The sequence below is a fragment of the Notamacropus eugenii genome, chromosome 7 (assembly GCF_028372415.1).
Source record: "Notamacropus eugenii isolate mMacEug1 chromosome 7, mMacEug1.pri_v2, whole genome shotgun sequence".
In the NCBI taxonomy this organism is placed as follows: domain Eukaryota; kingdom Metazoa; phylum Chordata; class Mammalia; order Diprotodontia; family Macropodidae; genus Notamacropus; species Notamacropus eugenii.
In genome coordinates, this window is record NC_092878.1 from 150,475,681 (window position 1) to 150,503,364 (window position 27,684).

The 27,684-nt window shown below is 41.9% G+C and overlaps 1 protein-coding gene and 1 pseudogene across 12 annotated transcripts in view; one reads left to right on the forward strand and one right to left on the reverse strand.

The window, feature by feature from the left end:
- The window catches only part of SEC31A (SEC31 homolog A, COPII coat complex component), a 73,943-nt gene extending 49,153 nt beyond the window's left edge, over window positions 1-24,790 (reverse strand). For all 12 annotated transcript variants that reach the window (XM_072623980.1, XM_072623978.1, XM_072623975.1 and 9 more), the window contains exons 1-9: window positions 24,497-24,790; window positions 22,994-23,076; window positions 20,072-20,195; window positions 17,768-17,966; window positions 13,510-13,605; window positions 12,954-13,094; window positions 10,411-10,553; window positions 3,149-3,248; window positions 303-464 (exon numbers count right to left, since the gene is read on the reverse strand). In XM_072623980.1, coding sequence (XP_072480081.1) covers window positions 303-464; window positions 3,149-3,248; window positions 10,411-10,553; window positions 12,954-13,094; window positions 13,510-13,605; window positions 17,768-17,966; window positions 20,072-20,195; window positions 22,994-23,072 — 1,044 coding nt within the window. In that variant the 5' untranslated portion in view covers window positions 23,073-23,076; window positions 24,497-24,790. The remainder of the gene's footprint in view (window positions 1-302; window positions 465-3,148; window positions 3,249-10,410; window positions 10,554-12,953; window positions 13,095-13,509; window positions 13,606-17,767; window positions 17,967-20,071; window positions 20,196-22,993; window positions 23,077-24,496) is intronic.
- On the forward strand, window positions 7,245-8,066 carry LOC140514027 (F-actin-capping protein subunit alpha-1-like; annotated as a pseudogene).
- Window positions 24,791-27,684: the final 2,894 nt, after the last annotated feature.

Below are 27,684 nucleotides of genomic sequence, written 5' to 3' on the forward strand. Positions count from 1 at the left end.
AGGAATGCATGTGGAGAACCCATGTAAGATTTCATGCCATCTTGAGGAGGGAGGGGGGAAGGAAGGGGAGAAAATATGGAACTCATGGAAGTGATTGTTGAAAACTGAAAACAAATAAATTCATAAATTTGGGGTAAAAAAGTAAAATCATATAAAAATTCATTTCTGCTGGGCATCATAAACTATATGTGATGCAGAAAAATATGGAGGCAGCCTTCACAATCAGAAGTATCTGGTGCTATTTTTTTTAACCAGAAATGCTTTCAAGCTCCTCTACAGGAAGGAAAACCAATGCCTCCTACCTTGTCTACTTGCTTCTGCCGTAGGCCATCTGCGCTCCCTCCCATGATGGAGTAAACACTGATGCGCCCATCAAAGGAAGCGGCTGAGAGGATGGCGGGGTTCCGGGGACACCACTGGATATCGAAGCACCACTGCGTGTTGGTGGGAAGTTCATACAGCACCTAGACCAAGTCCCCAACCCGCCCAAATCAGGAAATAGTATTATTACTCTTGTGACCAGGTCTGGTGTGAAGACAAATAACACGTTTAGAAAGTCTCTTCAACTCAGTCTTTGGAAATGTCAAATAGAGTGTATTTAGTGCTAAAATAACCAATGCACAAGCATCCCAGGGATGAGATGACTAAGGAGGTCTCTACATAAAAAGTAACAGTACATGTAAGCACATCTTAAAAACTGAATGTTTTCAGCATTTACTTAGAGGAGTAGATGAAAATGGAAAAGAAAAAATTACATATTATCGTAAGAATATGATTACAGGCACACTTGGGTCTTTATTTGGCAACATGACATCAATTTTCTTTAGATTTTAGATTATTTAGAGGCTTAAAAATAATCTCAAGCAATGAAAAAGATGAAATGAAAAGAAAAAGATCCAAAAACACCTAAGACTGATACAATTGTCTACTTGTGAGGTAAGAGAAATATATGCCCTTCTACACTTCCTTCCCTTACTCAAGACATAAAATGATACCACAACCTGTTTGCCACAAAAATTTGGGCTCCTAGGAAAGCAAGCAAAAAAGAAACGTGGGAAAGACCTGTTCACAAAAACTTTCTAATATCATGTGTCACCAACTGACACGAAGGTTGTGGTCACTGTTCTCCATGGGATTAAGTGCACAGAGTTTTTAAACGTTAGGTAACACTGCATCTCTTTCATATTTAAATGAGCTGATTTGGCTACGACAAATAACTATTTATAACCTTTTAAAATCATGTCCACATCCATGATATTTTTCTAATTTCCCCAGGAATAAACTGAAGGTCTTGATGATAGTATGAGTCATATTAATTATCAAGCTATACTACTGAAAAATAACAAACCGCTCCTTCCATATCTGATTTTTCTTGCAGATGAAGTAAAGGAGTGGATTTACAGCATTTAGTCTCTTAATTGTAATAAGCAAAATTTAATGTGATTTCAGAGATCTCCTTTACCTCCAAACCTATTTTACCTCCCTACTTCCATCTAAAGTGTTTTCTTTTATTATACAAGAAAATCAAATAGACAAATAACCAGTTTTGATATTAACAGCATAGAGTTAAAATCCAATGAGCCTATTTCTACTATCATTCCACCATTTATTGACTACATTATGCCATATATTTACTATAAAGCCATTATTAGTATTAAAAATATTAATTTAGTAAAAACAAAATTCATGAGGTTTCTCAACAGATCACATATCAAGGAAAGGCAACAAAACCCCCCACTAATAATGGCAATGATAAGGTAGCTGGGTGGAGAAGTAGAGTATGGGACTTGGAATAAGCAGGACCTGAGTTCAAACCCTGCTTCATTTACTATCTGTGTGACCTGTGCAAATCCCTTAACGTTAGCCTCAGTTTCATCCTCTGCAGAATGGGGATGATAACGGCACCTACCTCCCAGATTGGTGTGGAGGATAAAATGAAAACACACGTGAAGCATTTTGCAAATCTTAAAGTTTTACGTAAATTATTGTTTTATATTAGTTATTACTATTCTTACTTAATACGTCATTTTGAAAGTAATCTTAGCCTTTGCCACAGGCAAATAAGAAATGAAGATACTGTATTTACATGAAGTTTAAAATCTGAAAATCTCAAGAAACTTAAAGTAATCTTTTATATCTGATGAATCCCATTTCACTCCCAAGGATCCAAGACTAACCAGTACTGAACAAGGCCTTCCTTCCTTAGGCCCCAGAAGGAGCCAATGGTTCCTTGTTACATTCAGCACAGCGAGCCACATTACTACCAGCTGCATATTCTCTTCTCAGTTGAGCAATTCCACATTTCTAACTGATGCAGACTGGTCAAGACGAATAGATCTTTGTTCTAAGTATACATCTTTTTAAATCAAGGAAGATGGTGTTTAATTTATTAAAAACACTAAGTTGATAAGACAAATTGTAAATAACTTATAAGGTGATGAGCTTTTCAAAACAAATTTTGAAAACTGGCTTTGAAAAATAATGTGGGAGGCGGCTCGGTGGCACAGTGCACAGAGCACTGGCTCTGGAGTCAGGAGGACCTTGAGTCCAAATCTGGCCTCAGACACTTGACACTTAGTAGCTGTGTTATCCTGGTCAAGTCACTTAACCCCGACTGCCTCTCCAAAAAAAAAAATAGACAAATAATGTGACACAGGGTACCTAATGCATGTGATAGAAATATGAAGAATGTGTACTTCCATAAGCCTTCTACTTGTGAGGTAAGAGAAATAGATGCCCTTCTGCCCTTTCTTCCCTTATTCAAGACATAAAATGATAACATGGAAATTGATCTCACTGCCTTAGTGTAAACGGAGTACTTATTTTATTAGTAATATGGTGCTACTTTAACTAATCTTCAGTAAGATTAATAAGAACAGTAACAACTTAACAAGATTCATAAGAACAATGAGCTGTTTGATATATTATTTTAACTTCTAAGTGAAACATCAGTGCCCAGATAACATTCATGATAAAATTTTCTTGAGTGTAAAGATTCAAGCACATCTCTACAGCTTTCCTTTTCCTTTTCCAGCTTTCCTTCACTGCAATACACAAAATAATCAGTATAAAAAACTCCTTTAGAGAAAAACAAAATAGCAACACCTTGGAAAGAGCAAATTTTAAAACAATATTTCCCCCCCAATACCTCTCCCGAGTTGGGGTTGCAGCAGAGAATTTTGGCATCTTTTCCACAGCTCAGCAACAACTCAGGATCTGCCATGCTCCAGGCAATGGCCAAAATTCCTCTGCAGAGACAAAAGGTGAGAGGAAAGAAACTTTTAAGTGTAATTAGACCAAATATTTCAAAGGGAAAAAAATCAACTATTCTCCTAACTCTTACCTGTGCAAAATAATGAAGAATTGATGACTTTTTCTTCCTTCTAGAGACATCTCAAAACCTCTTACCATCACTCCACTTTCTCTATCTAATTGCTCTAATCTCTGACAAACGCCAGGTCTGTTCAGAGCTGCCCCCTCTACTTGTTCCCAGGACCCAAATTCTTCAGGTACCCCCCGGGAGTGTGCCATTACAACTCTGCCTCCCCCATCCCATTCATCTTCAACTTCTCGCTATCTACAGGCTCTCTGGATTCAGAAGGGACCGCAGAAACCATCCCTCACTTTGCAAGCCCCATCTCTGATAAGCATTAAGCTGTCATCCTATAGCCCCTTCTTCTTTACCACATGGCTAGCACTGAAAACACAGAAAACTAGAACAGAGTAGATAAGCCAAACCAGAAGCCGTGCTCCCCAAAGAAACAAAGAACAACTGAAAGAGCTGGGGGACAAGAGCCGTGCTCAGGACCGAGCCACAGCAACAAAAACATGAGACAGCACTGCTGGAGTTTATTTACAATTCCACTATCAAACTATCAAAAAGATATTTTATAGAACTTGATAAAGTAATAACAGGTCTTTTGGAAAAATAAAAGATCTGGAATATCAAGAGAAAACGATGCAAAAAAGGAAGAACGAAGCAGTAACAGAAATTCCAGACCTCAAACAACAGTAGAAAGCAGCAGTCATCAAAACCATTTGGCATTGGCTAGAAAATAAAGGCAGATCAATGGGACAGACTAAGCCACAGAGAATCAAAAAGAATGGAACTCAATAACCCAGCATTCAATAAAATTGGCCAACATAAATTGCTTAGGAAAGAAAAACCTATGGGTTAAATAAAATCTCTGGCAAAACTGGAAAGTCTGGCATGAATTAGGCTTGGACCAATAACTTATACCATATTCTACAATAAATTTTAAATAGATGAGTGATGTTGATATAAAAATTATATAATAAAAAAATTAGAAAATATGCAGATCATAGCTGGCTATGGGGTAAAGAGATGTCATTTAAAAAATTTGTTTCTTATTCTGAACTTAACAAACACCAAATAAAGTAGGTGTTTCCATACACATAGTAGAACACAATAACAGATTTCTCAAGACGCCTCCTCCAGCCAACTTTAGCTGCATACAGAGATGGTCAAACCCTGGTCAAACCCTGGATCTTGCCATCACACACAAATGCACCACTTCCACATTCATGTGAACTGAAATTCTGGTATCTGATCACAAATGGCAAACTGGAGAAGTTACTGGAGGAACAGGACATTAATGCACTACTGGTGAAGCTGTGAACTCGTCCAGCCTCTTTGCAAGGCAAGAAAAAACCATGCTCCCCCTTTGACCTCATGATACAACTAGTAGGCCTATATCTAAAATCGAATAAAGAGGAAAAGTGCCACATATACATAAATATTTATAGCAACTCTTTTTGTGGGGGCAAAGAACTGAAAACTGAGGAAATGCTCATCAATCAGAGACTGAATGAAGATATTATAATATGACATGAATGTGATGGAACAGTCTTGTGCTATAAGAAATGAAGGGAATCATCTTAAATGAACTAATGCAAAGTAAAGCGAACAGAACCAGGAGGACAATTTATAGAATGATAACAATAATGTTAAGACAAACAATTTGGAAAGACTTAAGAACTCTATTCAACACAATAACCAAACACGATTCCAAAGGAATCCTCTACCTGCTGACAGGGACACAACGGAATCACAGTATAACCTGAGATATGATTTTCTGGACGTTGTCAATGAAGAAATGTTTTTTCTTTACTATCCTTATTTTTTGTAAGTGTCTTGTTTTTCTTTCTTTTTCAACTGCATGAAGGTGAGCAGAAGTAAGAGGAAGCAGGCAGACTTGATTAATTGGAAAAATAAAATAATTTCTTTTTAAAGTAAGGGAATGTCATGCAAAAATGATTGAGAACACAGACTAAGCCCTGGAGATGGGAACACTTGGCAAGAATCTTCTAAGAGCAGTCGACGGGGCTCCCACAGTAAGACAGATGAGGTCAGAGCCTGGGCCAACATGACACAATGGCTCCTGGGGGTCTAGAAGGAGGCAGGGTGTCACAGGGTTACAGACGGGCCATACTGGAAACAATGATGTGCTTTGAACATAGAGTTCAGCAGATCAAGGGGTACTTCTCCATGGCCTGGTACCACATGATGGCAAGATATATGAAATAAAACACAAATACCAGGACCCTGGTCAGCTGGAAATGCTCCATGCAGACAGCACTGACCTCTAAAGTGGGAAAACCAAGTGTCATAAAATGGACTGAAGACGCAGGAGGGCTTTTATATATGCACCAGTGTAACACCATAAAAATTGGAAAGAGGTCTTAACAATTCTCGGCAATAATTTCGTACTGCTTTCTGTCAATGATAACCTGAACTACAAGCTACAGAAAAGCATACTACAGCTCAATTATAATAAATACTTCCTACTCAAGTCAAGATGAGATAAAATAGGAGAGGAAAATAAGGTGCTAAAGAAATCTTAAGAACCTGGAAATACTAAAAAACTACACTTAATAAAAACAATAGAAATAACCTCCTCCCCTCAAGCCTCATCTTCTGATTGGCTGTTTCCTCCCAGAACTTCCAATTCAAGGAGGACGCCTAGGCTGAAGATGTCATCCTGGGAGCCCTTATCTTTTCCTTCTCCAGCACATTGTCAGTTCCTTTTTATGTGTTGTCTTCCTCCGTTGCAACCCAACTCTTGGAGTGCAGGGATTGCCTTTCTTTATGATTTGAGTTGTATTTCCAGAGCTTAGTAGAGTGGCTAGCACACAGTAAGCATTTAATAAAAGCTTGTTGAATGACTGACTGACATGCCCAAAGTGCTATCTAAAAATAAAATAGATGGGAAAATGCCAGGGCTCTGAATGATTCTGAAAAGAAAATAAGCACATAAAGAATATATTTTCAAAGCCCTTTTTGGGGCTGATGGCACAAGTCTAATAGCCTAACTACTCTAAAACTCAAAAAGCTGCTCTCAGCTACAGCCACCATGAACAAGCACACTCTCCCAAAATATCTGAGAATACAGATATTCAGGGGATGCAGGGGACAGCACCCAGGAATACTCCCAAGTATGGGTACCAAAAGGGACCAGAGCAAGAGTCTCTAGCCAGGAGGGACAGTAGAAAACATAAATACCTCATGCTCTGGTCAAAGACAACAAGAGAAACGTGAGAAATGGAATTCAGAAAGCCAAGACACCAGAAGAGCCTGCGTACCCTTAACCTTAACTGAAAAGTGAAAAGGCAAAGAAGTCAAAAGCAACCCAAAGAACAAAATTAAAAACCTCATGCCAACCAACAACCAATAATTGACTTCACTGGATAATGGTTTGCGTCACGCCATGCCTGGGCCAGCAGTGGCCAAACAAAGACAAAATGAGGCTTGCCTTAGTTCAGAAGAGACAGGAACAGAGATCATTAGACACAAGGTCAGTCAGGAGGAAGAGCTCTAAGAGAAGGGGGCCAGGAAAGGTTTTCATAGGTGTTGCCTGAGAGAGCTTAGAAGGATACAAAGGCAGAGATGAGGTGGCGGAGCACTGAGAGGTGGGAGGTGAGGCCAGCATCAGGAGATAGTGCCCTGTGTGAGGAAGAGCCCAAGGGCCAGGCTGGACCATATGAGAAAGCAGGAAGGACAATGATGTAAGATAAGGTTATCTTATCCAGGTCATCAAATGTTTTAAAATCTAAACAGAAAAGCTTAGAGCTAAGAGGGAGCCACTAGCATTTACTGAAGAGGAGAGTGATGTGGTGAGCTGTGCATCTCAGGAAAGTTACTTTAGCAACTACATGGAACATGGAGCTAGTAGAGACTTAAGGCAGGAAATTAGATTCAAAAGCTACTCCGAGAGCATCCCAAGATGGCCATCTTCGAGGATCTAGTGTCAGATGAGGAGAAGGTACGGACACCTGCCAAGTTCATTACTCATGCCCCCCCAGGAGAATTTAATGAAGTGTTTAATGATGTCTGGTTTACTCAACAATAACAATCTTCTCAGGGAAGGGGCAGCTCATGCATTCACCCAGTACAATATGGATCAGTTCACTCCAGTGAAGATAGAAGGGGATGATGGCCAGGTCTTACTTACAGAACATGGTAACCTGGGTAGTGGCAGATTTTTAGATCCAAGAAATAAAGTTTCCTTTAAGTTTGATCACTTACAGAAAGAAGCAAGTGACCCCCACCTAAGGATACAGATGAAGCTCTGAAATCATGGGGGGAATCATGTGACATGCATTAAGGGCCTACGTGAAAGACCATTATTCCAATGGTTTCTGTACTATTTATGCTAAAATTATGGATGGGCAGAAAACTATTATTGCCTGTATTGAGAGTCATCACTTTAAGCCTACAAACTTCTGGAATAGTGGCTGGAGATCAGAGTGGAGTGCTAAAGATTCAGATCCATTACTGTGAAAATGGCAATGTTCAGTTGGTTAGTCACAAAGATGTACAGGCCTCAATCACTGTTACTGATGATGTACAAACTGCAAGGAATTTATTATAATCATTGAACATACTGAAAATGAGTAAGAGACCGTGATTACTGAGAACTATCAGACAATGTCGGACACCACATTCAATCGAGGCCTTGCACCAGCAGCTTCCAGTCACCTGCACTAAGATCGACTGGAACAAGATACTCAGCCACAAAATTGGCAAAGAAATGCAAAATGCTTAAGGCTGGATGTGAAATTCTCCATTTGCAACATGGAAAAAAAAAAGGAGAAGAAGAAAGGAAAGGAAAGGAAAAAAAGATTCAAAGTATAAATAAGGGCGCTATTTCGCTAGGGCTTTCAAAGTTAACAGGTTTTCTAGTCTCTTGGAACACTACTGAACCAATAGCACTGTCTTGATATTTTTGGGTGGGTGTGTGGTCCTTGCCATGTAACTTCCTATTGTGACTGTATCTACTTGTAGAACTTTTTTAAAATTCAGTTATTTTAACACTGAAAAAAGAAAGAGAAAGAGATATGTCCTGGAATTTATGTACTGGTTAGAAAATTTCCTTGCCATGAAAGCCCTCTCACAAACAGGTAGGTAATGTTTTCAATACTCTCCTACCCTTATCCCTAATAGCACTTCTGGTACACCAGTGGTTTTGACAGATCAACCAACAGCTATAGATGGCATGCTGCAAGATGCATCTGCAGACATCCCTTCTCTTCTGACAGCTGACTGTCACTTAATGGCATCCTGGTAGCTGTAGATTTTTAAATATTTGGAATGGTACTTTTAACGTCCCTTTAGTGGGAAAAAAGAGGTTTTCTGGAAACTCCATAATGACCAGCTTCTCTGGGGAAAATGTGGGGCTTTTGTGTTGTTTATTTTTTAATCCAAAAACTTGCCCCTCATTCCCTCCAAGTGAATTTGTTTGCTTTCTTCCTTTTCTGAAAATCCCTTTCCCCCTAGTAACATGGTTGCTATGGGCATCTGCGTTTTTATAGTATAGTTACCCCTTTTATATATTTTTTTATATTCAAGAACTGCTGACACAATCTGGATGTAGAAGAATAAATACTGAAACTTGAAAAATGTAGATGCCTAAGGAATAGTAGGCATACTGTGCTTTAATGCTTTGTGGCAGGTTACTAGAGTTTGCACTACAAGTGTACAAATCAGACAAGTGCATAAATCACAATTAAAAACAAAACAGATTTGCACCAAAGTGAGACTAACTTCTAAGCGGTGCCTTTCTATTGTTACCTGTTTCTTAATGTACTTAAAGGGAACACTGGCAATTCCCTCTAAAAGGCTTGTAAAACTTGTTTGACATTTTTCTTCTGAACTGTGATGTAGCAGCCCTTCCAGAACGGTGAGGGAAGCTCTCCTAACACAGAAATGCCACGTATGCTCTAGTTCGTATCAGAACTCTGTGTGCTGAACTCATTCTACATTGTTTGCACTTGGGTGACCAGATCTTAACATGAGGTCATTCTGCTTTGTTTTTTTTAAAACCATGTGCTGTCTTCCTATCTCCAAATACATGTTGAAGAGGAGGAGATTTGTGCGTAAAGCGGCATTATTTTTGTTCACTAACATGGTTAATAAAGCAAGAGTGTTTCCAAAGTGTCCCATTACTTATGTAAGCTTTTTTCCAAAATAAAGTATGTTTGTGTTATTTGCCATTCATAATATCCATCCATATTACAAAATGCTCTGTACCTACTAGTAGAAATGCAATGGTTTTGTTGTTAAAAAAAAAAAAAAGAAGAAGAAAGAAAGCAAGCTCCTCAGTCCAGTGCAATCCAGAAGAGGACTCAAGTGAGAGTCATGAGCGAACGGGACAGGGAGGGAGAAGAGAACAGAAGAGAGCCCATGAAAGGAGGCATGACAGGATCTGACCACTAAATGGGGATGTAGGATGGGGAGAGAGTGAAGAGACAAGAACTGGCAGCCTGGGTAACAAGAAAGAGGGCAGTGGATCAACAATCAGAAACTACAGAGAACCCCAGAACGGGAAACTGCAAAGAATTTGTAGTCTCTATTTTCAAACCAAGGCCAATGCAAGTTGGATCCAACAAGCAAGAACTGAACATTTATATGCAGCTAATATGAGTAAAACAAGAGTTATCTCAAGCTCAAGCTTCTCTACAAAATTTGGAAAGCACAAGTTCCATATAAGATTGAGGATCACTGCCTCAAGCCCTCTACAGGACAAGGAGGACTTCCCAAATCTTGGGGCTAAAGTCTGAGTGAGTGAACACCTCTCTGTAGGGAATTAAAGGAAAAACACTTTTGAATTAAAGGAAAAAGACTTTTCAAGGATTCAACAAACAACTCTATAAGGGGTCCTAAATGTATCACACACAGACACACAGACACACACACACAGACACACACACACACACAGACACACACAGACACACACAGACACAGACACACACACACAGACACACACACACAGACACACACACACAGACACACACACACAGACACACACACAGACACACACACACACATACACACACACACACACACACACACACACACACACACACACACACATATGCACACACCCCTACCTTGCATGGTTTTCCAAAACCCGGAGAGGAGAAGAAGCAAACCGAAGATCCCACATCTGAATCACAGGTAACCTGTCATCTTCAGAAGCAAGAACCATTTGGGTGGCAACATCAGGATGCCAAGCCAATCCCGAACAGTGCATCTGTAAATGCATAATTATAGAATGGACAATAACCCACTAAAAATCAGCTTGAAAGAGTATTTCTTCATTAGCACACATTAATCAGAATTAATCTATTCGTTCAGGACCAATTTGTACCCAGAAAAACTACTTTCTTTTTTCCCTTATTAAAGTTTTTACTACAGAGTTTCAGAAAGATTCATTCCTGATGATTTCACTGAATCGATGTGACACATGGTAAACTCAACTGTTTCAGACCAGAATTTTTGGCCAAAATGAATTTTCCTGCTTCACCACGAGGACAAGGACTGCACCTGCGATTTCACTCCTTCTGTCTATGCATATTAACACTGGCTCTGCAACTTACAGTCCGAGACATTTTTTAAAAATACACAGAATGTAACAGAAGGAAAATGAGAAAGCATCACCAATAAGAATAATAGATTTGAAAGTTATACGTTGAACTTCTATACTTTAAAAGAAAAGCAAACTATCCAGGAGAGACTTAGCTTCACGTACAGTCTCCTTTTCTGTTCTAAGTGTCTGGAAATGCTCATTTTGTGTTTAAGTACTGAAAAACTAATTTTTTTTAATTTAAAAAAAGCCATAGTATTAATAGAGTTATCAAGAAAACCTAGAGTTTAAGGAACTTGCCCAGAACTTCCTGGCTTCAACACCGTCTCTGATCCACTACACCATGCTTGCTTATAACTCAAAAAAACACAAAAAAACCACCACCAACAAATTTCCAAGTATGACAGCACCTCCAGCAATAAAAATAGCAGAAGACTTTAAAAATCACTTTTTTCCACACTTTTGCAAAGGCATAAATCTTTTTGGTAAAAAAGGTTATTAACCAATCATTCTTGAGAATAGTTTATCTAAAATTTTTCATCCAACTACATGCTGTCCATTAGAAGTTTCATGATGGTAAGGAGGTGAGGCTGGATTCCCAAATGACTTGCAAGAGACCTACGGGCTCTGGGAGGTAATACCAGCCTTGACAGGTTTCAAAGACAGGCCCAGTGATGAAGCATCCATCTGTCAACAAAGGACAGCCTAGCTAACTGACCACAGGGTGACTGGGCCATAACTCTTGAACATTATTTACCAAGTCACAGACGGGCTGTGAGCTTCAACAGCAGCCTAGGTACCCACCTGACTAAATTACAAATGCCTGAAACAATGACATACTCACTGTTCCAGAAGATGCTGAAATGTCTACTATATACTTGATTCACCCTGCATTTTATACTACAGCTCTTAGTTCAAACTACATAAACTATATATAATGAATATATATAGTTTGAAAAACAACTCTTTAATGGTTTCAGAGGTGGCTGTCTTAATTAAACTCAATGCACATCAATTCCAGCTTTGTAACTTGGCAAAATAGGGCCCTAATCCATATGCATTTTATATCTATACTCCAAAGCCTCACACTTGAAGAATTTTCTGAGTAAGGAATCTCATCTGTTAAGTGGCAGTCCCTAGTACTAGACTGTTATTCAGTTATATTCTGTACTATAACTACCTCCCTGCCCCCACTCCCACAAGGAGGAAAAGTAAGTTTTGGAGCTACCCCAGGAGGGGGGATATTCCCAGGCAGGAAAGCATTCCCTATTTGAGGCAAAAGGAGGGATGGAAAGATGTGGGGGCCAAGAGTGTGAGGAAAGAGCATCCCCCCAGTCACAAGAGTGCCACAGATCTGGCTGGGCATCCTAAGTTCTTCCTTACAAAAAAACTTTCAACTCCACTTCCTGGGGAGTTTTTTTTCCAACAGGAAGATCTTCACTTCTCTCACAGAAGAGTGACATTGAGATGGCACCATCCGGGTTTACCAAAAAAGTGCTTTCCACGCATGCTGAATCTTATCACACCTCCCTGAGATGAGTCTCTACAGGCCAGAACAGGTGGCCCCATTTGGCGCAAGAAATCTGAGGTTCAGTGGGATTGATTAGCCTTCCAGGGATCACAGAGCAACCTTCTGAACTGGGACCTGAACCTGTCTTTCCAGCTCTAAGGTCAGTACTCTCCCCACTTCAAAGACAGAAGTTAATGGCAGTACGGCCAAATCTGCTTCTGGAACTCAGCCATTTCACAAAGCAAGAGACAACCCCCGAACCCTTCAAGAGGTGATGACAGGGGCTGAACCTAGCTCAGACTGGTCCTGGGACCTCCCAGGTGAGGAACTCCTTCTACCAATGTAGGTCAGCACCTTCTCTGTAACTTACAATCCTTGAGAGTTACCTGGAGCTCTGGGAGGACAAGGGACTCATCCAATGTCTCAGAGCCAGATCACGTCACAGATGGGACTGCAGGGGTTTCTGGCTTCAAGGACAGCTCTCTAACCATTCTACCACACTTCAAATACCATATAGAAATTTTAGGAAATATGACATAAATGGGACACACACTCACCCTGTTACTGTGATCGCTGACTTTGATTATGGGCTCATTCTTCCTCAGGTCCCAGACAGTGGCTCGGCCACTGGGACTGGCTGAAGCTAGAATATGCTGCACTTGTCTGTTCCAGGCAATGCAGCTGATGTCTTCTGGGGGCTAGAAGGACCAAAACAAGCAAGGGTCACTCCATCAGGCCACAGAGTTTAAAACCTTTGGGAGGCCACCTACTCCCTCCTCCTTTCCACAGAAGAGGAACCTGGGGCCCCAACAGGTTAAGTGACTTTCCCAAATTCATAGAGTGGCAGAAAGGAATTTGAACCTGGCACTCATCCCAAAACCAGTACCCTGCCCACCATACCACCTGCTTTCACAGTTTAAAGCATGCCTAAGTAAGTCTATAAACATCTGTTCCACTGGAGACAAAGTCAACAACATACAAACCACAATTTAAAATAAATCTGAATTATCTATGGAGTAAACTTAAATCTATTCAACCTTTGAGTCATTGGAGCCCATTTTAGGTAAGTTTACTTCATAATTACTTAATAGAAATCAATATAATAATTAATACCTGTGTCTTGGCTCCAGGTGTCATGGGAGTTGCAAAATTATTTAAATCCCAAATGTAGATTTCAGACTCATTAGCCCCAGAGGCTACCAGATTAGTCTGCAATTTAAAATAAAAACAAACACAGCTGTCAAAGTAGGCATGAGAAATGACCCTCCTCCCCTGCCACCTTTCAGTTTTTGTCCCTACTTTCCCCATCATATCATTTGTTTGGAAAAAGAACATACAATCAATCAGACAAACAGAATAAGGCTTTGGAGCCATCTTGTAAAACTCTCATCATTAACAAGCAAGATCACAAATTAACTGTGGAAAAATGGTGACTGATACTCCGGAGTTGTGTTTAAGCGAGCACTGACATTTTATGCCAACAGGCATTTTTTCACGATTTTTAAAGAGATTATGTGGGTCAGTTCCTAAACTCAAACCCTACCATGCCCAATTCCCTCCTACAGCTTTGCACCTGACACCTCCAATAGAACACCTTAAAAAGTACAGTTGGCCTGACAGGTCATTCCTTAATGAGATAATGCATGAAGAGCTATAGGAGGTGGCTGGTGTAGACTACAACAACTCCCTGAATTCTCTTCAGCTCATTCTCACTGCCTGCCTCAGGGGAGGCCAATTCATGGCAGCAGAAGAATTTACCCTGAAAGAAAGTGGAGAATTCAGGATAATATGAGAGCCATCATCACCTCCTCCTTCCCTGACTATCTATACCCTGAGAAACAACTCTGACCCTCCCACAAAGAACCAGGAAAAAAGAAAGCAAGTCTGTAGTGGGAGGGGCTTCTTGGATGCCAGCTGCTGACCAAGAAACTAACTGTTGAGTGCAAATACACCTACAGCAACAAGGGGGAGGGTATACGCTCTGTATGGCAGGCACTGTGCTAAGTGTTTTACAACTATTGTGTCATCTGATCTTCACAACAACCTTGGCAGTTGGATACTGTCATTATCCCCATTTACAGCTGGGGAAACTGAGGCAAACAGGTGAAGTGACTTGCCCAGAGTCACATAGCTAGACAGATGCCACAACCCTAGAGATTTAGCAGGTGAGTTTCAATAACCAAAGCAATCACTTAAAAAGGAACACTTCTAAACTTCAAAAAGAGGCACTTTCAAAACAGAATTTTGTTAATGACTTGCTCTGAAGGAAAAATAATCCCTCAACAGAAAATGTAATTGTAGCGAATTGTTACTTTTGTTCTATAAACCTAAGTCTATTAACACACACTTCTCTAACCCTATGAATAGTCAGCAGGACTGACAGATCAAGGTGCCCAGTTACAATGGGGGCTTGGAGCAATCAGTATCTTTGCTAAAATCTTCTGCAAAACTCTACAACTGTACTACCTTCTTCCCATTCATGAACACTTGTGTTTTCATTAGAAATTCATAAAGAAAGTTCCAACATCAGACAGGGCCACTCCACGTACACACTAGCAAAAGCAACGAAAGGAGTCCTGCGCCTTCTTCTCAAGCACCCCCACATGTGATCCAGCCCAGACTGAGGCTCTGCTGCCCGAACAAACACAGATAAATAAGGCAGGAAAAAGGATGTCTGCTCATCCTCGCTGGAAGGGACTCCAGTGGTGATCATGTCCACCCAACATCATTGAGTGCTAAAAATGGGTAACCATCTCGCCTCTGCTGAAGATCCTCAGTACATACATCTTCAGGATACAAAGCCCTGTGGCCTGGCTGTCTGGTCTTCCACAGCACATATTCCTCACAGGTCTAGTCCTAGAGAGCCCTGTGCTTCACTTTACAATCCAGCCAAACAGATCTTTCAACTGTCCCTCACACACAGTGCTCCATATCGAGTCTGCATGCTTTGGTACCAACCATCCTCCTAGCCTGGAATGTGCTCTCTTCTTCTCTCTCCCTCTTAAAATCCCTATTTTCCTTAAAAACTAAAAGCAACATGTATAATCTATATCAGATTGCTAACCATCTTGGAGAGGGCAGAGAGGAGAGAGGGAGGAAAACATAAAACTCAAAATCTTCTAAAAAATGAAGGTTGAAAACGCTTTACATGCAATTGGAAAAAAAATACTATTTACAGCAATATAGAAAAATACAAGCACCACCATTCCACGAAAGGCGTTTCTTAATAATGGCAGCTTCAGGGTACAGGGGGAAGAACACAGGGTCTAGATGGGAAGGATTTGTGTGACTCAGGCTCACTGTCTGGGATCAAGTTGGGAAAGTGGAGTGTCAAGTCACTCCACCTCTCCCACTTCAAGTTTCTTCATCTGAAAAATGAGGGCCCGAGGTCCCTTCCAACTATGAGGTGCTGAAAGGTAATACCGTGCCCCACTCCCAAACCCAAACCCAAACCCAAACCCAGCCTGTATTTATTCTGTCTGTACCTCTCTGTCTAGACACCAATAGAATGTAAGGTCTCTGAAGGCAGGTCTACTTTGCTTGTCTCTGTAGCCCCACAGGAAAGGGAAAGAAACTGAACCTAAAACTGTTTTGGTATGGAACTCCCAAAGGAATAAATTCCCTCTACCTCTGAAATTTATCTTTTATTTTTTAGATAACAGCCCAAGGCACCGAGGGATTAAATGATTTCTCCATTATCATAGCCAATAGTTTCAGAGGCAGGAGTAGTAAACAAGCACTTGATAAACATTTAATAAATTACAGGCATCTAAATAGTATAACTGAAAGACCTGAAACATGGAATCTGAGACATGGGTTTGAATTCTACCTCACTTACTAGCTATATGACTCTGGGTAAGTCACTTAATCTTCCTCTGCCTCAATTTCCTCTTCTGTAAAATAAGGATAATAATAGCACCTACCTCTGGGGATCAGTGTGAGGATCCAATGATTTACCATATATAAAGCACTTTGCCAACCTTAAGATGCCATATAAATGCTGTTACCATTGGATGACTGAATAAGGGAACCTAAGACCCCATAAAGACTTACCCACAGTCCTCTCTCCCACTTCTGACCTGACCATTGGTCCAGCATAGTCCGATGCCCACCCACTCCTGCCCAGACTACCTGCTGTGACATGGTACAGGAGTCTTAGAGACAGTATCATCATGAGCTCTGCTCTCCCTTTCCCCCACCCCAGAACAGAGCCAACTGTGTGCTCCCAAGTGGGCACTGCTGTCCCTGGCCTCCCAAAGGAAACACTCAAGAGCCTAGGGAACAGCCAGGATTACAACACCCATCTTCTAGTCTATGATCAAAAAATGAAAATAATTCATTCATGAACATGGGAGTCCATTGGGTCCCCCCAAAAGCTTATTCCACTACTGCATCCTCAATAGTGACCACCAGATCCTCAGGCCTAGGAAGACTGCAACTGTTCCCCTACTGAATAAACTCAGAGGGAGCCAGGATTATGCACTCTGGAAAGAATTTAAGAGGCCCCTGTCACTGAGCCAGACCTGGCTCCCTGAAGAAACCTCAACAGAGGCAAACAGCACCTGTACCAACAAGCTGGCCAAAAGCCAGGACACCCTGAGGGAAGAGTAGGACATTCCTGGGGGGGATCATTACAATGAATGCTCCACATACTGGCTGGGCTCATGACAGAGAATCATCTTCCCTCAGAGATCCTGAGAAAATCCAGCCCTCCTGACAATCTGGAGATCCTGGGCTCAGTCTAAAGGTCTGAGTCACAAATGGGAACATAAGGGATTCTCCACCCTAAGGTTTAGGGTGATAAGGGAGCTGGGAAGGAAGGGGTACTCTTGCCCAAGCTGGAATCCCTGACATTGGGAGCAAGACTTGTCCCATCACCAGCTTGACCATGTACACTCAACTTCCTCTCTGAGCTCTCCTAGGGGATGCTCTGAGACTTATTTGTAAACCTCCAGTAAAATCCTGACTCGAATCTCAACTCAAGACTGATGATCACCCCTCTACATTTTTTACTTAAGATTTTAAAAAATTAGTTTGGTAGGTTAAAATTGATAAACAGCATCTGTAATCACTGGGCATGCTGGATAACAAAATTTATTTTACATACGTAAAAAAACTTTAAAAAGCAAAAATTCCTCATACGCAATAATGAAGTTGTTCTCCACATATGGGAAGTTCGACATCTTGCTTGAGAGTTTTTGGGCCCCCATGACATTCCTGACCACTTTTCAATAATACATATCATTCAATTATTTGGGGTTTTAGCTTTTAATGCCAAGACTGATTACTCATATCCTCCGGTGTGTACTTGCTTCAAAACATGGCAACATGTGCCCCCAGGATCTGTTTTAATCAATTCTCCAAATCTAACCTGGAAAACGTTCACATCCAAAGCTCTCACAGGCCCTGTATGTTTGTCATTCTGGGCAATCACAACATCACTGTCTCCAGCAATAATTCTGGAAGGATCATACAGAATGATATTTCCATTTTCACCCCCTGCAATTAAGACTCCAGAAAGATTTCCTTTGGAATCCATCGTATGAGGGCCCCAAATCAACTTGTGGTACCTGGAAGACAAAAAAAGCCAAGCAACTCATCCATGGAGCCAAAATAAAATCAAAGGGCTGAAATCATGCCCCACCGGCCTCTCCACCTCCTCCCCCACTATCCAGTTCTGTCAAAAGCATTTTAACTTTCAGAATCTAATTTAAGCATCAGAGAGAAACAGCATTCCTGGGTATTAAATCATAAACAACGAACACAAATATCTTCTGCAGAAACAGAATAGAAAATTAGCCTAAGGCATCTGAAAAACAAATGGACCCTATTAGGATATATAATAGTACTCCCTACACTGAAGCAGACTGCAGCTCCTCTGTAACCTAGGAATTGATCTTTCAGAGGATTTATGACTGACCTGAGAATGAGTCTCTCTAAACTCAGACAAAAGACCCAACATATATCACTAATACTGTTCCTTACTCAATGTTTCTAGTTTAGTAGGAATTGCTAAAGCTGGCATTTTTCTGGTGTAGCCTTTAAAACCCAGGATCCAGGATGGATATAGTTGGCAAAATTTGAGTTACTAAGAGTAAATGACTTAAATGAAGAAAGATAAGCAAAAACCATATGAAAAAATGCTCAAAATCAAAATCACTCTAGAAAGACAAATTAAAACAAGTCTAAGGTACCACCACACAACCACCAGACTAGCAAAGCTGACAAAAAAGGAAAATGACAAATGCTGGAGAGGCTGTGGGAAAACAAGTACAATGATATTCTGTTCATGGGACTATCAACCGGTCTCGTCATTCTGGAAAGCAAGATGGAACCATGTCCCCAAAAGTTCTTAAACTGCACACTCTTTGCCCAGGTGGTATCACTACTAGGCCTATAACTCAAAGAGATCAAAGAAACAAAAGAGGCAATATGTATAAAAAAGATTTATAGGAGTTCTGTTGTGACAAGAAGTGGAACAGAAAGGACGGCCATCAATTGGGGAATGGGTGAGAGAGTTATTGTCTATGAAGGAGATGGAAAACTCTTGTGCTGGGGATGATGCAGGGGATGACTTCAGAATAAGCAAAGAAGGCTTGGATGAAGTGACGTAAGGTGAAATAAGTGGACCCAGGAGAACAATTACAGCACAGTGAGGAGTGTCATGTTGGGCCATCACAAAGAGAGAAAAGGAACAGGCTCTCTTGTTACTGCCAACAGACACAGTTACCCTGATGGGAACGATCACTCATCTACCTTTTTCTCATGTTATTTTAGCCCAATAAGCATTTATTAAGCGCTGATACATGGAAGGCACTGAGTTAGACAATGGGAATACAAAATGAAGACAAAATGAAAACAGTCCATGACCTTCAGGGGCTGATATTTAATTGGAAAAAGAAAACAGAAGTCATGGAATTGTGGGTTCTTGAAGTAAAAAGAGGTCTCATCCCTCACGTGCACATAGGAGAGAGAGTCACTCTCTCTGACTATTTCTTTTAGAGAAATTAAGTGGGCAGAAACCCACAACTGAAATATTCTATTTTTAACAACTGGACCACAACTAGCTGTGTAAACCATGAGAAATCTTCTCATCTCTTTCATCTCCAAAATTAGGGGGTAAGACTAGATGATCCTGAATCCAACACTCAAATTTGAAGCAGCTATGATTCCAAAAGATTGTGTATAATTTGTGGAATCTGAGTATTTTAAGATCACCACCCATCATTTATGTCATTAGTGGTTTTGCAAGATTAACCAGATTCCTGCAACAGAATTCTTGTTGTCTCACTGGAATTACTTTCTCGTATTCTCTAATGATAGAAAAAAAGATTTCTGTTCTGGATCTAGGGAACTCCCTGCAAGGACAGACCCCTACCAATGTAGATAGGTACCTACTCTGCAACATACAGATTGCCTGAGAAAACAAAGAGCAACTAAATGACTCGTGCAGGAGAAAAGAGCATCTTAAACAGCTGCCAGTGGGGAAAACTGCTCTTTAAACTATTATTATGAAAAAGCTGAAGCATTATGGCACCAACTGTCAACCATTTTCCCCATTTTATAAAGTATCCCACATCAGAGATGACATTTCTTGCAATTATTTCACAAACTCTGGACAGAAAGGCACCAACCTCAAACAATAGTGTATGCGATTGGCAAACAGCATCCATACCTATGAGAAGAAGAGAATGTAGCGCAAGATTTCATATCCAGCGAGGGATCAGACAGGTCTAATTCAAATATCTCCAGGGAAGCATTCGTACTAAATGTTGCATCCAACTGCTGAGCAGATGTTCCTAGGAAAAATAATTCAAAAAAGAAACAGCAGATTAGGAAAAAAAAATCCTTATAACAAATAGTTTTTAGAAAGGTCTATCAAAGATGAATAGGAAACTGATAGAAATAAACATAAGTTATCAGTGGACATATGAAGGGACTGAATCATTAAAAGAAATGCTCATTAAAACAACTGACATTTTAACCTCATCTTTCAAACTGGTAAAGATGACATAAGATAAAAATGTCAAGGTTGAAAAGGAAGATACTATGATTCTGTACTGTGAAATGGTTCAACCATTCTGGTAAACTATCTGGAATTAAAAAGAAGTCATCAAACTATACATATCATTCGAACCAGTATATACTTAGGCGGCACAGTGGATAGGGTCAAGAAGACCTGGCTTCAAATAGGGCTTCAGACACTTACTAGCCTTGTGACCCTGGGCAAGTCACTTAACCCTATTTGCCTCACTTTCCTCATGTAATAAAATGAGCTGGAGAAGGAGATGGCAAACTACTCCAATATCTTTGCCAAGAAAATTCCATATGGGATCAGAAAGGGTCTAAAATGACTGAAACAAATGAACAACAAATACCTCAAAGAGATTCAAGACAGAGAGAAAGGTTCCAGATACAAAAAAATTTTATAGCAGCCTTTTTTATTGTAGCAAAGAACAAGAAGGAGAGTAGGTGGTCATAGGTTAGAGAATAAGTGAAAAAATTCATAGCATATCACCATAGTAATAAACCTAAAAATACAAAGAATTCAAAGAAATTTACTGAACTGATACTGAAAAAAAAGGAAAAGAAGAACAATTTAGATAATGGCAACAACACAAGAAAAAAGATGAAAACCTTCATGACTCTAATCAAAATCATCACTTCCGTAAGTGACAGAAAGGGGGGGACTATATGTGAAGCATAAGGCACACATGGTCAACGCAGATTTTTTTTAAGACCAAATTTATTTGTTAGAAAGTACTGAGTTCTACAGGTTTGGGTTTTATTTTGGGTGGGGAGAAGGGGTGTTGAGCTCATACTGTCATACTGACAATGTTGTTAAAAAGAAGTATTACTTGCAAATTAAGACAACTTTGAGATACCTCCTCCAAACCTGTCAGACTGGTTAATATGAAAGAAAAAAGAAAATGATAAAACATCAAAAAAGATGGTGATGTGGGAAAATTGGGACACTAATTCGCTGTTGGTGGAGTTGTGAACTGATCCAACCATTCTGGAGAGCAAATTGGAACTATGCCAAAGAGGCAATCAAACCTGCATGCCCTTTGAGCCAGCAACACCACTGTTAAGTCTATATCCCAAAGAGATCATAAAATTGGCAAAAGGACCTACATGTGCAAAAATATTTACAGCAGCCCTTTTTGTGGTGGCAAAGAATTGGAAATTAAAGGAATGGCCATCAATTGGGAAATGGCTAAACAAGTTGTGGTGTATGAGTGTAATGGAATATTATTGTACTATAAGAAATGATGAGTGGGCCAACTTCAGAAAAACTTGGAAAGACTTCTATGAAATGATGCTGAGTGAAGCGAGAGGAAAGCATATACTGTGTATACACAGTAACAGCAACATTGTTTGATAGTTAACTATGACTGACTTAGCTCTTCTCAGCAATACAATGAATCCAAGATAATTCCAAAAGACTCATGATGGAAAATGCTATCCACATTCAGAGAAAAGAACGATGGCATCTGAATGCAGATTGAAGCACACTATTTTCACTTTTGTGTGTGTGTGGCTTTTCTCTTTTGTTCTGTTTCTTCTTTTACAACATGACTAATGTGGAAATATTTACATGATTGCACATGTCTAACCTGTATCAGACTGCTTACAGTCTTGGGAAGAGGGTATGGGAGGGAGGAAGAAAAAAATTTGAAACTCAAAATCTTACAAAAAATGAATGTTGAAAATTATTTTTAAATGTAATTGGAAAAAATAAAATACCATTTACCAAAAAAAGCATTACAGAAAACATTTTTAAAACACATTTATCAATGCATTTGTCCCCAATCCTCTTCTCCAAAAAAGTTTAAAATTAAAAATGACATTAGTTCTCTCCTTTTAATTATCTTTTTTCCTAAGAATTTTCATTGTCAGTCACTCAGTAAAGATTTACTACATACCCACTCTGTGCTAGATATTGGGCTAAGTGTTGGGGAAAACAAAGATAAAAGACAGTCCTTGCTCTCAGTCTAACGGGGGAGACAACATGCAAACCATGTCCAAAGAAGCTCCGTATACAAGATAAACTGAAAATAACCTACAAAGGGAAGGCACTAGAAAAGGTTTCCTGTAGAAGGTGGAATTTTAGTTGGGACTTGAAGGAAGCCAGGAGACAGAAATGAGGTGAAGAGCATGCCAGGCACGGTAGAGAGCCAGTGAAAATGCCCTGGGAGGTGGAGTGTCTCATGCAAGGAAACCAATGTCACTGGATTGGACAGAGAAGGGGGAGAAGACTGGTAAGGAAGCAGCTCCAAGTTATAAAGTGCTTTGAAGTACTTTAGAGTTCATACTCTGGAAGTGACAAGATAGGACTTTATCCTATCCAAAATCCTGGCATGTCTGACACCAAAGCAGATATATGAACAGAGATGAGAAAGCAAAAGCAGAACATGGCTAGACAGGGGAAGGAGACAGATGGGACAAATAATTTTCAGAACAAAATTTACAATTCTCTAGGAGACGGTCTCATATCTTACTAGTGCTGCTTATGTGCATAATAAAAAAGTTTGCTGCTATTAAAAAAAACTCTAATCAAACTTATTTTTCAGCAAAATGTCCCTTGTCAGCTCACCTGTGGCCAGGTAAATGGGATGACATTGGGCAGGGCTCCACGCCTGCGTGGCTGTTCGGTCCACTTCTTTTAGCTTCATCCTGCTGTATAACGACATTATAGAGGCAGCATTACAAGGCCAGAAACCTCCGACCATCCCTACAGTGCCTCAGGCTGCCTCACAAGTAAACAATAACCAGCAACATTAAATAGAGGGAACTGACCAATTCAGCAGACTTTTTTTCAATTCAGACTAGTAATTTTATCGTTGTAGATAGCTCTCAGGAAGGGAACTCCCTCAAGCAAAGCAAATCTGCACCAGCTCTACCAGCTCTGCAGTGGTGGGGCTAGAAAACTGCCAGGGGCACTTAGAGGTGAAGGGACTTAGGTCTTAATCCCCACAGCATTAGCAGCCCGGCAAGCCGACGAACAGAGGCTAATTTCAACGATGCAGGGTTCACACCTTCCCGGAGAAAAGTCAAAAATCCCCTAAAAGGAAGAGGCCAGTTCGCAAGAAGGATAAACATCCCGACAAACCAGCTACTGCATCAAACGTCCATGGCAGTAGTTTTGCTACTAAGTATCTTTCAGAGGAAACAAGCCCTTAAGTATACTAATTCAGAAATGACACCTGACAAGCTGTCACTGACCATAAAGCCGCCCACCAGGACACTTTCTAAGGCCAAGGGAGGCCAGACTTAGAAATGCAAACCAACCAACCCAGGAAAGAGAACTGGGACCCGGACGCGGGAGAACTTCCACGTACTTTATTCCCACTATTATTTTTTTTAAGAAAATCCAAACTTCGTAGAAAGTGGATCCTGGATCTTTTTCATTTCCCCCCGCCCCGCATGGGTCTCCATCCCTCCTCCTTCCCTCCATGCCCGGTTCTACGGTCTGATGACCCGACCAAGGTCTGTCGGTCCGTCTGTCCCCCCCGCCCCCATCCCAGAAAGCACAGCTCCGTGGAAGCGTGCGGGACTTCTCCGCACCACCAAACCTGGCTCCTCCTGCATCTGCACCCCGGGGCTCAGGAGGATCCCCCAAGTTTGGAGCATGCAATGCTGGAGTCCCGGGCTTCCCTAGTTCGGGGGGCTGCGGAGGCGCCTCCCAAGCCCCCGGGCTCACTCACCGGCACCCCGTGGCTCAACTTGGGTCCCCCTTCACAACACAGAGAGTTCGCTGCGGGGGGCCGGGGCCCAGGAGCGCAGGCAGGAGGAGGAGCCGGGGATCAAAGGTCCCTGACAGCCCCGAGCCCCAGAGTCGCTGCGCCTGGAAGGGGCCGGAGGACAAACAGGGCGAGCCGGACACTTGGGTTCCGGCCTGGGAATGGGGGGACCCGAGACCCCGGCGGCCGCCCCGCCACCCTGCCTCAGTTTCCTCCTGTGCAGTTCCTCCCCCGAGGAGGTGAGAGGATGCAGTCGCAAGCACCAGAGAGGTCGCGGGGGGAGGAGGAGGAGAACCGGGCACCTGCGGCGGTGCAAAGGCGCGGGGGCTGGCCCCGGCCTCCGGCTCCGTACGCACCTGAGAGCCGAGGGGTCTCTCCCTGGGGCTCCGCCGGGGCTGGGCTCGTAGCTCTCGTTGCTTCGCCGCCGGCTCCTAGCCCGCCGCGGACAAGGAGGAGTAGGCTCCCGGGATGGACGGAGGTGACGGGGGTACTGGGGCGTCTGTCAGGCCGTCGGTCAGTCAGTCAGTCGAGAGCCACTCCTTCAGACGCCGCCGCCGTTGCTGCTGCCCCTCCCCCCGACCGGTGAACTTCTCCAACGTGGCAGCCGCGGCCCGGCCCCGCCCCGCGAACACTTCCGGGAGCAAAGGGGGTGGGAGGCTCGGGGTGGAAGAAGAAAGGTTTTCCCGGGCGCAGGCGCGCATCCAGCCACGGGGCGCTCCTTCCTGGCGCAGGCGCAGACGTTGCCACGGGAGGCGGTGCTTCTTGCTTGTGCAGGGGCGTCAGAAAACGTTACTTCCGATATCCGGCGGAAGGAGAGGAAATCCCGCCTGTGACGTGCTCCGTTCAGTTGCCCTACTGCGAGGCAGCTACGTATCCTCTCCGGAGTCCTCCTGCTCCCGGGGTCAGGGTCACAGGTCATGGCGCAGAGCTGCAGGCCGCAGCCCGGCCCGGAATACACGGCTCCGGCTTGTGACGGAACCACCAGAAGAGCGTCCGGACTAGAGCGAGGAGGTCACCGCCCACCCCGCAGCCTAGGCCGGTGTGGGAAGGGGCAGGTCCCGGGGCCCGCAGGCGGGATCAGGAGACTTGGGCCGCTTAGGTCAGAGCCGGGAGCGACGGGCCGAGCCAGCGAGGCCGGGGCCCGACGGGCGCTCTAAACCCAGATTGCATTTGACTGACACGTGGGGCCCGAAGCGCTTTCCGTCATCCGCAGCAGGGTCGACGGGAAGGCGTATTTTTACCGAATTGCAAGTTTGTTAATGAGTATTAAGTGTCTACAATGTCAGGAACCGCTGAGCAGGGAGGACGGTGAGGCAGAAACCCGGCCCCAGCGCTCAGGGACCATGCACTCTCCTCGAAGTCCGTGCAGAAGTTAGGGAGGGGGAAGGTGTAAAGGATTAGCAAAGGCTTCCTTTAAGAGGGATTTTTCCGCGACTGGAAGCCGGGTGAGCTAGAGGCAGAGGTCAGGAGAGTGCACCAGGCCGCAAGCCAATCGCTTAAAGCACCAGCCTCAATTTAACTAAAATAATGGCTAAAGTGCTAGCTGTCATATGAAGGGCTTTAAATGCTAAGTGCAATTTTATACTTGATCCAAGTGGTAATAGCCACTGAAGTTTTAATGTAGCACCTGGGCTTTAGGAAAATCACTGATAACTGACTGGAAAATGACTGGATTGGGCAGAAGTGAGGTAGGGTTACCAATTGAAATGTCAAGAGCAGTGATGAGAATGGGAATATTTAATACAAGATTTTACGAAGCAGGCCCGCACAACATCCAGCCCCTGGGACACACCAAAGGATTTCAAGCAACGTGAAAAATGTGAACTTGCCCTTCGAATTGTGTCGAATGACCCATAATAACCAACTGGTGAGTCTGTCCCTACTCTAACCTGTCTGCAGCCCAAAGTTTCTAAATTGTGCAGTGCTGTTCTAACGGTAGATGACGGACTGGATATGTGGAGAGCTTATGAAGCCTCAGATGGTCATACCTTGGGTGACTTTTGAGATACCTGAGATGGGAATAGGTGATAAATAGGATAACAGGCTAAGCTCAACAAGAGAATGTAAGGGTAGATATAAAAATCTTGAAATTAGATCCTGACTAATTATAGTGGCTATATTGTAGCGTGAAGGCTTTTGGGGGTTGGGAGAGCTTACCTAACCTATCTACGTAGAAATACCTTACAAAGTTGAAACACCGTGAAGCTGAGGACCATATCATTGATTTATCTAATAACTAGCAGAGTTCACTGCGTTTATATCCAATATACAAAAAAACCCCAAATTCCTAATTTTCTCAAATCATGAGGATCTTTATTGGCCTTATCTCCCATCTTGTACATGTACTAGATCTTGTACATTCTGCATATACAAATGATCTTTTTAGTACCAGCAGTCAGCTTTAAAATTTATGTCATTAATTACATGTCATATTCTAAGCACCAAGGATACAAAAAATGTGAAAACAAGATGGTTCCTACTTAAGTTTGTTGGTGAAATAAAACAGAGAGGCAGGAAGGGGGTGTGGGAGGAGAACTGGTGTGTAGGTGGGGAGGACTGAAGTGAGCTAGGAGGCAAAAATAAGCCCTTATCTATTATGAATGGAAAGTGTGGTAGAGTCTGCTATTAAGTCATTTATGGAATCTTATAATCCTGTCAGATATTTTGAACAGGTTTAGGGATAGCATACAGGTTAAATTTTGAATCTAACCTGTCAGTCATTTTGAGCAGAATTTAACTCCGAACAATTTAAATCATATTCCGTTTGCTTTCACAGAATTTTAGAATTGGAAGTGGCCATTTAGCCCAACCCATGTTATCCCAACTTGCTTAACCTCTCAAAAGGGGATGGGGAAGCCCATCACTGTCCATCTCACCCAATTTGCAAGTGACCTCTCCTGTCTGCAAACTTTAAGAATAAAGAAATGTAAACTAAGGAGGGACACATCAGTACAGGGTGTTGTGAAGCAATCAAAAAATCATTTTAAAGTTTAATTTCTTTTTGAATACTTTAATTTTCATTTTGTGTCTGCTGAAGATGGCATATGTTGAAGTCAACTGCTCACTTGGGGAGTTAGTTGAACTCAAATCCACAACAGCTGTAAGAGGAACGTTCACTTTCTGTTTATAAGGAAGCTTCGTACGTAAATTTAATTAAATGGATGAAAAAATTTTTAAAAAACTTGTTCAATTTTAGATATGCTCATATCTTGGAGATGCTGAATAAGTGAAGTAACTATGGCTGAAACGAACATTCCAAAAACCACACTGGGCTGAACTTTAACGCTGAAACTCCACAAGCACAAGATCCTTTGAGTCACAACCTGCAAACTGACAAAGATGACAAATGATCAATATTGAAGGGACTGTGCTACAATGGGCCCACTTCTGCACTGTTGGCCAAGCTATAAATCGATAACATTAATAAAATCAATTTTTATCAGTTTGGAATCAAGCAAGTAAAGCTGCTAATGGTCCATTCTCTTTGACCAGGAGATTGAACCCCAAAAGTATATTAAAAAGTCCCCACTTAAGCCAAAATATT